At 43.4% G+C, this 15312-nt stretch overlaps 1 protein-coding gene across 7 annotated transcripts in view; it reads right to left on the bottom strand.

Moving 5' to 3' along the window:
- The window catches only part of LOC134344525 (NEDD8 ultimate buster 1-like), a 55327-nt gene extending 46707 nt beyond the window's left edge, over positions 1-8620 (bottom strand). The window contains exons 1-2 of one of the 7 annotated variants that reach the window (XM_063044476.1): positions 8499-8620; positions 961-1109 (exon numbers count right to left, since the gene is read on the bottom strand). In XM_063044476.1, coding sequence (XP_062900546.1) covers positions 961-1089 — 129 coding nt within the window. In that variant the 5' untranslated portion in view covers positions 1090-1109; positions 8499-8620. The other 6 variants (XM_063044478.1, XM_063044482.1, XM_063044475.1 and 3 more) reach the window with 6 other exon arrangements.
- Between the last annotated feature and the right edge of the window lie 6692 nt (positions 8621-15312).

A 15312-nucleotide genomic window follows, 5' to 3' on the forward strand; every position in this document is an offset into this window, starting at 1 on the left:
ATACTTAATTTAGGACAAAGGAGCAGAATTAGGCCAGTTGGCTCATTGAGTCTGATCATGGCTGATTTACTACACCCCTCAACCCCATTCTCCTGCCTTCTCCCTGTAACCTTTGACACTGATAATCAAGAACCTCTCACACCACCCTAAGCATTCCCTTCAACACCAGCACATGGCTACAGGTGTACTGCAGTTACTCACCTTGGCTACCCCAACAGCACCTCTCAAACCTCTGACCATCACAGTCAAAGAGGACAGCAGTCATATGAACACCACTACCTGTTGGTTCCCTTTGAAGGCATGTACCACCATGATTTGGAAATATATTCCTTTTCCAGCATTATTGGTCAGTCTAAATCCTATATTATCACGAACCTAGAATTCTACAAACACAGTCTTCAGCCCACAATGTTATGCTGACATTTTCATCTACTCCAAGATCAATTTAACCCTTTGCCTCTGACATAACCTTCCATTCTTCTATCATCTATGTACCTATCTAAGAGTTTCTCAAATGGCCCTAATGTATCTGCCTCCACCACCACCATCCCTGGCAGGGCAATTTCCATATCCACCACTCATGGTAAAAATAAATAAATATATGAATAAAATTACCTCTGACACCCTGCTTTACTTTCCTCCAATCACCTTAAATTATACCCCATTGTATTAGCCATTTCCGCCCTGGAAACAGTCTCTGGCCATCCACCCAATCCATGCCCCTTATTATCTTGTACACCTTTGTCACATCACATCACGTCATGTCTCATTTCCCTACTTAACAATACTTTGGAAATACCTTTACCAGACGGATTAAACAATTTCTGAAGTGGAATCGCAACCACTTTCAAGTGCAATTGGGGATACATAATCAATGCTGGCAGTTAAGCCCAGCCCTGGAAACATTTAAAAAAAAAAGACAATTGCCTCAAAATGCTATTGAGTTATCTTGCGCCATACTTTCAGCTCTGGTGCAGCATCTTTATTTTCAGTTGTGTACGGAGGCTCCCAGAGTTTGATCTTTTCATTCTCCAGCAGTGATCTAACTTGGTCCTGGACCACGTTCTCTGGAGGGCCGTCAGTCGTCATGCTTCTGGATGAAACACAAACTTACAGAAAAATATAATGCAATTTGATAACCAATACTTACTAATAAAAGCCCCAAAATAAATATCGGAGAAAAGAGGCCAAAGGGTAGAATAATCTACCAATTTTAATCCTATTTTACTCTAAATACAACTGACATCACAAAAATTCTTTCACAAATCCAGCAATTAAACTAGAAGAAGAAAGCCTTTGACTCCACTTGGAGTTATCGGATGCCGTCATGATGATGTTTTTTTTTAGCAGGCTTTACTTTTACAAGTCCGAGCTGCTAGCTCGACACTCAATCCAGCACGGATGGAAAGCATTCAAGGGGGCTGGCTGGATTTGAACTCGGGAGGCTTCACTCCGAAGTCCGGTGCTGATGCCACTACGCCACCAGCCGGTGAAATTAAACTAGTTACAAACAATTATAGATGAACACCTAAATACCAATCTAACTACAATTGTGCAATCTGCAGTTGTCATACATTAAGAACGATAGAGAAAACCATTAAGGTGAAAACACTGTCTGATGATATACTAGTTTTTTTAAGAAAGGAGATGATCCAACATCCCTGCATATATAGCATCTAAACAGATGAAAAAAGTTACTGAATTAATTTATTCTGGGATGCAACAAGTTACAATGCTTATCTACACAAAGGTCTTATATCTGAAGGAGTGCCTTACACCTCCTTTGGTAGAGACACATCTTTTGTATACCTCTATCAAATCTCTATCAAATTGGACAGTCTAGATGTAGGAAGATTATTCCCGATGTTGGAGAAGTCCAGAACGAGGGGTCACAGTTTGAGGATAAAGGGGAAGCCTTTTAGGACCGAGGTGAGGAAAAACTTCTTCACACAGAGAGTGGTGAATCTGTGGAATTCTCTGCCACAGGAAACAGTTGAGGCCAGTTCATTGACTATATTTAAGAGGCAGTTATGGCCCTTGTGGCTAAAGGGATCAGGGGGTATGGAGAGAAGGCAGGTACAGGGTTCTGAGTTGGATGATCAGCCATGATAGTACTGAATGGCGGTGCAGGCTCGAAGGGCCGAATGGCCTACTCCTGCACCTATTTTCAATGTTTCTATCACTAGATAAGCATTCCATGTTTCCACTCTGAAAACCTAATGTGAAAGTACAGCAAATTAGCTGGCTAAAGTGACAATGTTCAATTACCCTCATCAATACAAAATGCTACACATTTCAAAACAGATATCTCTGGGCTTATAAAATTTATGCTGAGGATTTCAACATTGTGTTTTTGTTCACTTTGGTTGTCCAAAAAGTTATACACAGATCACTGGCTATTCCAAGTAGCAATGATGAATACATTTCCTTTCCCTTTTCACTTTACTCATTAAATGCATTGAAAACCCATGTTATGACTGGTTAACATTAAATTAAAATTAGATTGACAGATTCTGGGTTCCAGTTTATCAGTTACCATGTCAACACCATACTATGGAGCAGATCAAGTATTCTTAAAAGACACCTGAGAAACATGCAGCAGCCATATTGTGAGCAACTATACACCACAGAACACACAAATAAAACCCCTCAGAAACAACTACAATCACTGTTGTCTCTCAATATGCCATTTTTAATCTAAATGCTACTGACATCACAAAAAGTCTTTCAAAGCCAGCAACTAAACTAGTTGCAAACATAAAAGCATGGACCAAAGACACAAAAGTTTAGTTCATGCATTTGGTCACTTGCCTTACTGTCTCCATCTGTTAGATATAAATGTTAAGAAATATTTTAGATAAGGAGAGGTACAGGGGAAAATATTCCTCAGCTTTAGAGCTTTGGCTGCCTGGCAGAGCTGCCAGTGTTGTTTGTTCCTTTCCGTGGCTCGTGGCACACCAGGCAGCAACCTTGCCGTTCTTTAGCATTTTTGTCTTTTTTTTTACGAGGCTGAGTTGCGAGCTCAACACTCCAGTCAGCATGGATGGAAGGAGTGCAAGGAGCCAGCTGGATCTAAACCCAGGACCACTGGCCTCAAAGTCCGGTATGGATGCCCAGAGCTGCCAGTGGAGGGGAAGATTACATTCTGGGATGAGCAGAAGGCCACAACTGGAGGAATGCAGAGATCACACAGAGAAGGAGGGGTGAAAATGTAGAAAAGAGGAATATGAAAAGTGAAAGAAGAAATTTTAAAAACTCGGGTACTGCTTAACCACAAGCCAGTGTTTATGGTTACGGTTAATAAGTTTAGTGACAAAGGAGAAAAAGATCAATTTACAAAATTACTATATAGCTGGGGTTTTCCAAATGTTCACTGCATGATCCAACTCCCAGCATCACATGTTCTAGAAAATTTCCACACTCATGGTAGTTTCCATCTTGGGTATTATTGCTAATACTTATTGTAAAGTTAATTAGATTCAGAAAAGAAAGACAACTAGTGGAAATGTTTCTTTCTTAATAGCTTACATATCAATAAAATCACCAAACTCTCAACTCTGGAGAAAACAACCTCACCCATGTAGCCTCTACTCAAAGATTCAAGAATGTTTAATGTCATTTCCTGTGCACAAGTATAAGGAGAACAAAATGGCTCTGATGAAACACAAGCACCAAAGTGAAAGAACACAATAACAATACTAAAAACACACAATATAAATACACAAGAGTGTATGTACAGAGTTTGATTGTATGCCCATGACACTGAGCTGTATATAGGTGACTGACAGAAAATAATAAAGTAGAGGTGAAGTTAATGGGTGGAGGTGTTGATCCGCCTTACCACTTGGAAAAAGTTAACTGTTTTTGAGTCTGGTGGTCCTGGTGTGGATGCTGCGTAGCCTCCTCTCTGATGGGAGTGGGACAGACAGTCCATGAACAGAGTGGGTGGGTTCCTTTATGATGTGACTGGCCCTTTCCCAGCATCCTTCTGTATCCATGTCACTGATGGTGGGTAGGCTGGTACCAATGATGAATTGGGCAGTTTTGACTGTTGTAGAGCCTTCCTGTATGCCACACTGTAGATTCCATACAGGACAAGATGCTCTCTACTATGCATCTGTAGAGTGATGTATGAATGAGCGAAGTCCAGCTCTCTTTAGCCTCCTCAGAAAGTAGAGGCATTGGTAAGGTTCCTTGACAGTGTGGAATGTGTTCTGGGACCATGAGGGGTTCTGTGTGATCTGCACTAAGTTTGAAACTGCTCACAGTTTCCATTGCTGCGCCGCTGATGTAAAGGGAGTGCAGCATGACTGGTGCAAGTTGATAATATAAAAGGAACCAAAACTGCAGATGACTTCATATCTGTTCTGGCTTTTCAAGATGCCTGATCTTTTATCTCAGTACTTTCTTGTACTAACACCACACTTCTCAGTACCATTAATACACGACCACAAGATACAGGAGAGAATTAGGCCATTTGGCCCATCGAGTCTGCTCTGCCATTTCATCATGGCTGATCCAATCTTCCTCTCAGCCCCAATCTCCTGCCTTAACCCTATATCCCTTCATACCCTGACCATCAAGAATCTATCAACCTCTGCCTTAAATATGCATAAAGACTTGGCCTCCACATCTGCCTGTGGCAAAGAATTCCACAAATTCACCACTCTCTGGCAAAAGAAATTCCTCATCTCTGTCTAAAAGGACACCTCTCTATTCTGAGGTTGCGTCTTCTGGTCCACCATAAGAAACATCCTCACCACATCCACTCTGTCAAGGCCTTTCACCATTCGATAGGTTTCGATGAGGACACCCCTCATTACTCTGAATTCCTGTGAATACAGGCCCAGCACCATCAAACACTCTTCATATGACAAGCCATTCAATCCTGTAATCATTTTTATGAACCTCTTTTGAACCCTCTCCTGTTTCAGCAATCCTTTCTAAGATAAGGGGCCCAAACCTGCTCCTAGTACTCCAAGTGAGGCCTCACCAGTGCTTTATAAAGTTTCACCATTACATCTTTGCTTTTATATTCTAGTCCTCTTGAAATGAATGCTAACATCGCATTTGCCTCCTCACCACAGACTCAGCCTGTAAAATAACCCTTATGGAAACCCTCTGCACCTCAGTGAGTTCCTTTGCACCTCAGTTTTTTTGCATTTTCTCTCCATTTAGAAAACAGTCAACCCTTTCATTTGTTCTACCCAAGTGCACGACCATACACTTCCTGACACTGTATTCCATCTGCTGTTTCTTTGTCCATTCTCCCAATCTAAGTCCTTCTGTAGCTTATCTACTTCCTCAAAACTGCCTGCCCCTCCACCTATCTACATATCACCTGCAAACTCTGCAACAAAGCCATCAATTTCGTCATATAACGCAACATGAATCTGTCCCAACACAGATCCTTGTCGAACACCACCAGTCACTGGCTGCCAGCCAGAAAAGGCTCCCTTTATTCCCACTCTTTGCCTCCTGCCAGTCAGCCACTGCCTTATCCATGCTAGGATCTTTCCTGTAATGCCATGGGCTCGTAGCTTGTTAAGCAGCCTCATGTGTAGCACCTTGTCAAAAGTCTTCTGAAAATCCAAGTACACATCACCAATGCAAAGTACCCCAAAACCACATCCTTAACAATAGATTCCAACATCTTCCTAACCACTGAGGTCAGACCAACTGGCCTATAGTTTCCTTTCTTCTGCCTCCTTGCCTTCTGGAAGAGTGGAGAAACATGTGCAATTTTTCAGTCTTCTGGAACCATTCCAGAATCTAGTGATTCTTGAAAGATCATTACCCCCAATACCTCCAAGATTTTTTCAGCTAAAATGTCTTTTTTATTTATTCTCATTCAAATGTACAATACTTATACAGGACTTGACATAGATACAAGCCTTGTGGTCCCATGCCTGAGTGTATAGAACAGCAGTCACAATTTCCAAATAAGGTGCCTGTAAATAAGGATGCATATGTAAAAATCCTTCACTTGGAAGCTAGTGATTCCACAGTCTCTCTCCACACGCCCCCCCCCCCCCCCCCGGAGATGCTGAGTTGCTAAGTACCTATAATTTTTTTAAAAAGACAGATGAATACTTACCTTCATCAGTCAGGGCAGTGAGTAAAGGAGCTGGGATGTCACATTACAGATGTACAAGACTTTGATAAGCACACATTTAGAGCAGATCTGGCTCCCCTGCTAAAGAGGATGTTATTAAATTGGAGAAGATGCAAATTATATGAGCGTACTGTAACCAGGTCTGGAGGACTTGGATCATGAGGAGAGGTTAGATTCACTTGGACTTGTTTCCCTGATGCGTGACACTGAGGGGTGACCGTATGGTAGTTTATAAAACCATGTGGGGCACAGATAAGGTGAAGAGCCAAAGTCTTGTTTCAGGGTAGGAGAGTTCAAAAGTAGAGGTCAGAGGTGAAAGATTTAAGGTCAGAGGTGAAAGATTTAAAAAGGGACTCGAGGGGCAACTTTATTTTCCACAAGAGGATGATGAGTATGTGGAATGAGCTGTCAGAGAAGTGATGGAGGTGCGTACAAATATGACATTTAAGGGGGTATTACAGTTACATTAATAGAAGTTTATATGGATAGAGGCCAAATGCAGACAAATCGGACTAACTCAGCAAGGCAACTTGGTTGATATAGATACGTTGGGGTAAAGAGTCTGTTTCTCTGTATATAGCTTCTGCATCCTAAAGACAAGTGAATTACAAGGCTAACGGGTCACTGCAAATTGTCCAGGTGCATAGGTGGGTGGTAGAATCAAGGTGTCGGGCATAGTAGTCATAGTCATACTTTATTGATTAAAGGAGAAATTGGTTTTCGTTACAGTTGCACCATAAATAAATAGTAATAAAACCATAAATAGTTATATAGTAATATGTAAATTATGCCAGGAAGTAAGTCCAGGACCAGCCTGTTGGCTCAGGGTGTCTGACCCTCCAAGGGAGGAGTTGTAAAGTTTGATGGCCACAGGCAGGAATGATTTCCTATGACGCTCTGTGTTGCATCTCAGTGGAATGAGTCGCGGGCTGAATGTACTCCTGTGCCCAACCAGTACATTATGTAGTGGATGGGAGACATTGTCCATTGTGCTGAGAAAGAGCACAACCATGGTACTGAGAAAGAAGTCATGGAATTAGCAGACAATAAAACGGGGTTAATGTAAATGGGGATTTGATTTCACTGGGCAGGAGGCTCTGTTTCTGTGGAGGATATCAAAGAAAATAATAAAACGCAATAAAGATATCTCCTATTTCAGTTTGCAAGGCAAATACACAGGCTGGCAAACTTAAAGTGAAACTCAAAACTGAAACAACTGAACAGGCGGCTCAGTAAACTAACCTCATACTTTAGATGTTTTACAACATAAACCACACAAAACAGTCAGTAACGGAAATGAACTCCTAAACATTCCTCTTCCTTTCTGATTACCTACCTGAAGGGGGCAAAATATTGCAGGTTGAAGCAATGTTAAACTGCCAATGTTACGTTACAATGCCAGTTTATTTCATCTTAAGTTAACTTGAATTCCAGGAACAATATTGTACTCAATTAGGAAACTCCCTTGAATCGCTATTCCTGGACTAAAATGAAACATAGTCGCTCAAACACAAAGAAAGAAATCTCCGTTCATACCCTAAACCAGTAACTGAAACCGAAAGGAATATTGTTAATAGCCAATAACTGCTATAAGACAAACTTTGATCATGTATGTACTCACAACAACAGCGAACACACTTCAACAGGTGGATCCTGATGAGGGGAGGTTAACGAGATAATACTGTAATTGTTTCTTTCCTCGTAGGAGTTGCCCACACAGGAGATGCCGAGTATCTATAACTTCCGGTAATTACTGTCTCTTTCCCCATTCTGGTTACCCTCTCACTCCTCCTCCAGCCTGCCTATCACCCATCTCTGGTTCTCCTCCTCGCCGTTTTACCAAGGTCCAATACTGTCTATTAGATTTTTTTTTCTTTAGCTCTTTACGTCTTCCACCTATCATCCCCCCCAACCTCCCCTTTCATTTGTCATCAGCTTGTACTTCTTTCCTTCTTATTCTGGCTTCTGTCCCATTGTTTCCCCTGTCCTGAAGTTGGGTCAAGCCTGGAAACGTCGACTGTTTACTCCCATCGACAGATGCTGCCTAACCCTGACTTGTTGAGTTCCGCCGGCAGTTTCTATGCTGCTGAAGATTACGAGCATCTACAGAATCTGTGTTTACCATCTGCCCCAGCAACTGAGTTTCTGACAAAGTGTATTTATGTTTCTTTACCTCCGTCGTCACCGTCGGAGCTGAAGGATAACATTGAACTGCAACAGTTCGTCCCTACCCGGTCCCAAACGTTCCGCCCCCCTCTGCCCCTCCTCCTCCACCACCAGCCGGGGCGGGGCTAAGACTATGTCCGGCAGCCCGTACCGGACAGCGCTCTGTAACTTAAAAAAAAGCTTCCCATGTCAGGGACGAAGGCCCGAACCGTGTTACCTGGACACGCCGCGGCAGAAAGGCCTCAATACGGTATCTCACCGTTGCTCTGACCACACACGTGACCCAAATACGGAAGCCGGACGGGCTGACGTGACGTCAGGACACAAAGTGCGTAAATTCGCGATGCTTGGAGCGGACGCTGAAATCCGAAACCTGCGGTCCGTGCCGTCATTGCGTCATGGCCACGTTTGAACGGCAAGCGCCGCGTGCGGATTCATGGCCACGCCCCTTCATCCGATCCCGCCCATTGCCATTCTCTACCGGTCCATGTCCCGCCCAATCCCAGCATCTGGCCCCGCCCACTGCCCTGGATTCTGGCCCCGCCCATTCCTAGATGAGTGACACTCCCTCTCCCACCGGGTCCTCTGTCCTCTCCAGATAGATTCTGCCTTCTTTAGCCCTCGACTCCTTCGGCTTATCACTCCCAGCTTCTTTCTTCATTGGCAATACACACAAAATGCTGGAGGAACTCAGCAAGTCAGTCAGCATCTATAGAAAGGAAAGTTTTGGGCAGAGACCCTTCATCAAGATTAGATTAGGTTTAACTTTATTGTCATTGTGCCAATGGTTATTGAGACAGTTCAATAGATGCTTAGCAATAGTTGCAGGTTTCTGATCAGGCAATTCAATTAGATCTAAAAACATAAAATGGGAATCACCCTCCTTATCACTTTCACATTTCAGATAAACTATTAGGGCGGTCTTAATGCTCAGGCCTGTTGATTCATCAATGAGAACATAAAATTTGCTTATCTGCTTGATAGGCTGGCAAATTTTCTTTTTCATATTGATGGCTATGTGATTAATTATCTCGGTAGCACTAGTGCGGGAATGCAGTCCAATTCCAATGTCGATACCGTTTTTTTTGAAGTTCCAATAAGCCAAAGTGATCAGAGTATGGTCTGTCATTCTGAGCTAAATAATGTGCAGAATGAAAAATTGAACGTTGCCTTTAGATGCGAAGCATTCACGGTGTCAAAATTTTCCAAGAGCATCTTCACTAGCTATATTTTCAACACCTAGAACAGCAGTGTGAGCTTTTGATAGTTTGTGATCAACAATTTTTTTCTGAGAGACTTCAAGCGTGTACTTCGATCGGCTCCGTAATCGGATACTTGGTACATCTGCCATGTCGATTCTCCCATGATCTTTAATTTCTTGAGGCTGTAGTGCTTTACATTGCTAGCCAGCCATCCCTTACTAGCCCTAAGCTCCTTCCTCTCGCTCTCCTCAACCCCCTCACAGTAGAGCTCATAGAGGCTAAGTGCTTTTTCACACAAAATTTTGCCATCAACAGGGATATGCTTCTGTGACATGCCCTCTAGCCACACACTTAGTGCTTTCTCAGTCTTTGCAAGCACTTTATCACGAACCAGAGAGACCATTTTTGCCATTGTAGGGGTAGCACTAACACTTCCACGAATTTCAGCTTCTTTCTGCTTTATTGTGCGAATGCTCGATTTGTTCTTACCCACCTTACGGCTCACTTCGGCAAGTGACATGCCACTTTTCAAAAGATCTAAGATTTTTATTTTCCCAGCGAACAATGCTCAAACAACGAGTGCTGGGGAGAGACTGAGGCTCTGTGAAATGGCGGGAGGCTACAGCAGGGAATGCTGGGACAACGGGTCGAGCGAGGAGGAATTTCACAAAACAGTCACAGCTCCAGGATTTCACCAAAAACAATCAAATATCCTAATGTTATTAGTGGTATTTTCCCCACCAGCCACCACCCCATCTCCCCAACCCTCGCTTCTGTAAAATTCCCTCTATTTAATATGCGGCCGCTGTTAAATTCCCCGCTTGTTTATTTTGACTTTTTTTTACAGAGGTGCTGGAATGGTGTTCCGGTGAGCTCCGGCATCACTGCACCCCTGAGGATCAGACAACACAGCCTTGGAATAGAGATGAAGCAGAACATTATGGGGAGTAACTTGGGGAATGGGATTGAGAGGGACAATAAATTAGCCATGATGGAATGGTGAAGCAGACATGATAGGCCAAATTCTGCTCCATGTCTTATGGTAAAAGCAATACCAGACTATTAGTAGCAATGTTGTACAAAAACAATGCATTAATGTTAAAGATGTTGTATGTGTCTATTAACTTCCCTGTTTTTAACCTAACTTTAAAATGAAGATAAAATCCTTTCTACTGTTACACCTGTGACTTATCTGACATACAAATGGCGCCCTGCCCCCAATATTCTGCCTCTTTGCAAGGTACTGTAAAATAGCCAAACATTCACGACCGCTTTACAAAGAGGGGTGCTTCAGGGAAAGTGTGACGGGGGTAGCTGGAACTTTGAAGACCCTTCTGAAATGGGAGAGATGTGGTGTTTGCAATGAAACTTTCAGGAAGCAGGGAGTGGGCTCAGGATGGTGGAGGAAGACTGGAAGGTATGAGCCGTGTTGTAGGCTTGGAGGAGATTATTGAAAGAAGGTAGCGCAAGGTTAAACAGGGCAAGGCTGTTGGATATAATCACATTGCATTTTCTCAGCTGAAATAGTTTCTTTAGCCCAGCTGCACACTCCACCCTGACCTGATTCCACAACCTATCAAGGACTCTATAACTCACTACTATTATTTACTCTTTTAAAATTATTTACATGATTACCAGTAGTTTGGGTTGAAGAGTGTAGTAAGGTATTTGGGTCTTTTTTTTTGCACATTGATTGCTTGTTAGTCTTTGTTATTTATAATTTTTCATAAATTCTATTGTGCTTCTTTATTTCCTGTAAATGCCTGTAAAAGAATCTCAAGGTTTTAAGTAGTTTGATTATAAATTTACCTTGAATTTTGAATTGGTCTGTGAGATTGTTCATCTCCCTCACAATCCTCATCCATATAAAATAACCTCATTCTAATTTTCGCAAGTACCTTGCAGTATTCTTCACCACAAAGCTGCTGGAAGATGTTGTGAACGTGTTGAATAACCTAGCTAGCACACCGGAGGGCAGCATATACAGAGCGAGTCCTTCCCTTCAAATCGAAAGCTAACGTACAACATGTACAGTATTTAAACAGGTTCATAGAACATAGGACAGGTTCATTGACATAGGAGAGATGGAGGACCTTCATTGCTGCCCTAAAACAACCTCTCCCTCAATGTTGCAAAAACAAAGGAGCTGGTTGTGGATTACAGGAGAAATGGAGACGGGTTAACCCCTATTGACATCAATGGATCTGGGGTTGAGAGGGTAAACAGCTTTAAGTTCCTCGGCATCCACATCACCGAGGACCTCACATGGTCTGTGCACACCAGCTGTGTAGTGAAAAAGGCACAAGAGTGCCACTTTTCCTGAGATGGTTGAGGAAATTTGGTATGGGCCCCCAGATCCTAAGAACTTTCTACAGGGGCACAATTGAGAGCATCCTGACTGGCTGCAATACTGTCTGGTATGGGAACTGTACCTCCCTTAATTGTAGGACTCTGCAGATAGTGGTGCGGACAGCCCAGCACATCTGTAGATGTGAACTTCCCACTATTCAGGACATTTACAAAGACAGGTGTGTAAAAAGGGTCCGAAGAATCACTGGGGACCCAAACCATCCCATCCACAATCTATTCCAGCTGCTACCATCCGGGAAGCAGTACTGCAGCATAAAAGTCAGGACCAACGGGCTCCGGGACAGCTTCTTCCACCAGGCCATCAGACTGATTAACTCATGATAATTTGAGTTTACCCTATATTACACTGACTCTTCTATTTATTGTAAATTATTATAAATTACTATGATTGCACATTGCACATTTAGATGGAGACATAATGTAAGATTTTTACTCCTCATGTATGTGAATGATGTAAGAAATAAAGTCAATTCAATGCAATTAAATGCAGTAAGTAAGTATGGAACACAAAAGCTTATGACACAGTACAGGCTGATCGACCCATGATGTTGTGCCGACCTTTTAATCTACTCTAAAGTCAATCTTCCCTGCTGCTTAGCCCACCATTTTTCTATCAACCATGCGCTTATATATGAGGGTTTCTTACATGTACCTAATATTTCTGCCTGTACCACCAGCCATGGAGTTACCACTCTCTGTGTAAAGGAAATCTTACCTCTGACATTACCTCCCCACACTTTCCTCCAATTAACTTAAAATGATGTCCCCTTGGATTAGTCATTCCCATCCTGGGATAAAATATCTGGTTCTTCACTTAATCTACGCCTCTGCACCACCTTGAAAGCTTCCACATTCTTCCTACAATGAGGCAATTAGAACTGAACACAATATTTCAACCTACGCTCTGTCCGCCAGAGAAAACAGGATCTCCCAGTGGCCACACATTTTAATTCCATGTCCCATTCCCATTCCGATATGTCTATCCACGGCCTCCTCTACTGTAAAGATGAAGCCACTCTCAGTTGGAGGAACAACACCTTATATTCCGTCTGGGTAGCCTCGAACCTGATGGCATGAACATCGACTTCTCTAACTTCTGTTAATGCCCCACCTCCCCCTCGTACCTCCCCCTCATAAACGTTTGTATGTGTGTGTGTATATATATATATATACATATATATATATATTCTTTTTCTCTCTCTCCTTTTTCTCCCTCTGTCCCTCTCAGTATACCCCTTGCCCATCCTCTGGTTCCCCCCCCCCTTTTCTTTCTCCCTGGGCCTCCTGTCTCATGATCCTCTCATATCCCTTTTGCCAATCACCTGTCCAGCTCTTGGCTCCATCCCTCCCCCTCCTGTCTTCTCCTATCATTTTGGATCTCCCCCTCCCCCTCCCACTTTCAAATCTCTTACTAGCTCTTCTTTCAGTTAGTCCTGACGAAGGGTCTCGGCCCAAAATGCCGTCTGTACCTCTTCCTAGAGATGCTGCGTTTACCAGCAACTTTTATGTGTGTTGCTTACAATATTCCAAGTATGGTTTAACCAGAGTTTTATAGAGCTGCAACATTACCTTGTGTCTCTTGAGTCCCTAAGGCAGTTTTACTTTGAGTTCAGCGATGACTGGCAACTCCTGTGATGCTGCTGGTGCCAAATGGTACCGGTCTCTGCTTATCCTTTGGGTTCATCAGATGCTTGGAGAGATGGAGCTTGCTCTCCATATCACACTGCCCAGGCTTGTGTATCACGTAGACAGCGGGGAAGCAACATCCATGGTTGACCCTGACCAATGGAGGGCCTCACCCTTAAATGAAACTCCTCTTTCCCCTGACTAATGGCCAACAACCATATGCCTTTTTCATCAGTCTATTCCCAGATGTTCAATGTGACTGAAGTGTTTTAAATAAGGAAAAAGTCATTATGAATGGTGTGCTTATGGGATGGGGATCGGTCTTTGTGATGGAAAATCTACCAGCTACCATCTGAACAGTCTGATTCAGTTTCAGTTTTGCATCTTATGTAGAACAATACCCTTGAATGGGTTCCTTAAGGTTGTTGTAGCCGGGGATGGTAATGGGTACAAGCTTTCACTACCTATTAAATGCTCCCAGTGGTGTGCGCCTCAAATAAGTCCAGCTCCTGGCCTTCACGTGTGGCTTAGCTACTAAGCCTGGCGGAACCATTTCTACTGAGAGGAGACGAGGCAAAGGTGGGTTACTGGCACCTTAAAACCAGTCACTCTGGGCAGATGAGGCTCGTCAGCCGAGGACGGCAGCTTATCTAGTAGAAGAAAAACTCTGATCTCAAAACTCGGCTGCCTTGCGGCTATACCCACTGATGGGAAAGGCTTCAGGAGTAAACCCCAAGGAAGAATCCGGAGCTGGCAGTCCTACATTGAGTTCAATTGCTGACCGGCAACTCCTGTGACACCACAGATACCAAACTGTGTCAGTTCATTTGAATTCATCAGCTGCCTGGAGAGGAGAAGCCTGATACATGGGCAATTGTTTGCTCTCCACATCGCACTACCATGGCTTGCGTAGCGCGTAGACGGCTGGGATGCAACACCCATGGTTGACCCTGACCGACCGAGGGCCTCACCCTTAAACGAAGCTCCTCTACAAGTTAAGTTATCCGGCCTGTGGTGTAGTGGCATCCGCACCGGACTTTGAGACGAGTGGTCCCGGGTTCAAATCCAGCCATCTCCTTGCACGCTTTCTACCTGTGCTGGGTTGAGCCTTGAGCTGGCAACTCAGCTGTGAAAAACAGACAAACGCTAAAGAAATGGCAAGGTTGCCCCCCCCCACCCCGCCGATGCGCCACAAGGTGCGGAGAGGAAAACGACAAGTTAAACTGAGGAAGCTGTTTTGAAAGGGTTAATGAAGGAGTAGCATAAATGTGCATTGAGCATTCAAATAATGATATCCAATGATTCAGTTTTATTGGTCCTATGTGTTTTAATCCACATTTTAATTATCATTTGAAGCAGCTTTGATGGTTGCATTATTGAGTGTTTCGCCTTAATAGGAAGGATAATAAAAGTCTTAATTCTAGAAACTTTTTTTTTATATAGGCATCCGTTAGTCTCATGAAACCATGGATTTTCACCCTGGGAGGTTTTCAGAGCGCAGGCCTGGGCAAGGTTGTATAGAAGACCAGCAGCTGCCGATGCTGCAAGTCTCCCCTCTGCACGCCACCGATGTTGTCCAAGGGAAGGGCATTAGGACCCACACAGCTTGGCACCGGTGTCGTTGCAGAGCAATGTGTGGTTAAGTGCCTTGCTCAAGGACACAACACGCTGCCTCAGCCAAGGCCCGAACTAATGACCTTCAGATCACTAGACCACTTGGTCTTAACTACTTGGCCACGTGCCAACACTGGAAACTATGCCCCAATTAAAGCAAGACAATGTACAAACGTAAGGAAGCACAATAAACTGTAGAATTATTTTTTGCATAGCACA

This window comes from Mobula hypostoma, chromosome 3 (genome assembly GCF_963921235.1).
Source record: "Mobula hypostoma chromosome 3, sMobHyp1.1, whole genome shotgun sequence".
NCBI classification, from domain to species: Eukaryota; Metazoa; Chordata; class Chondrichthyes; order Myliobatiformes; family Myliobatidae; genus Mobula; species Mobula hypostoma.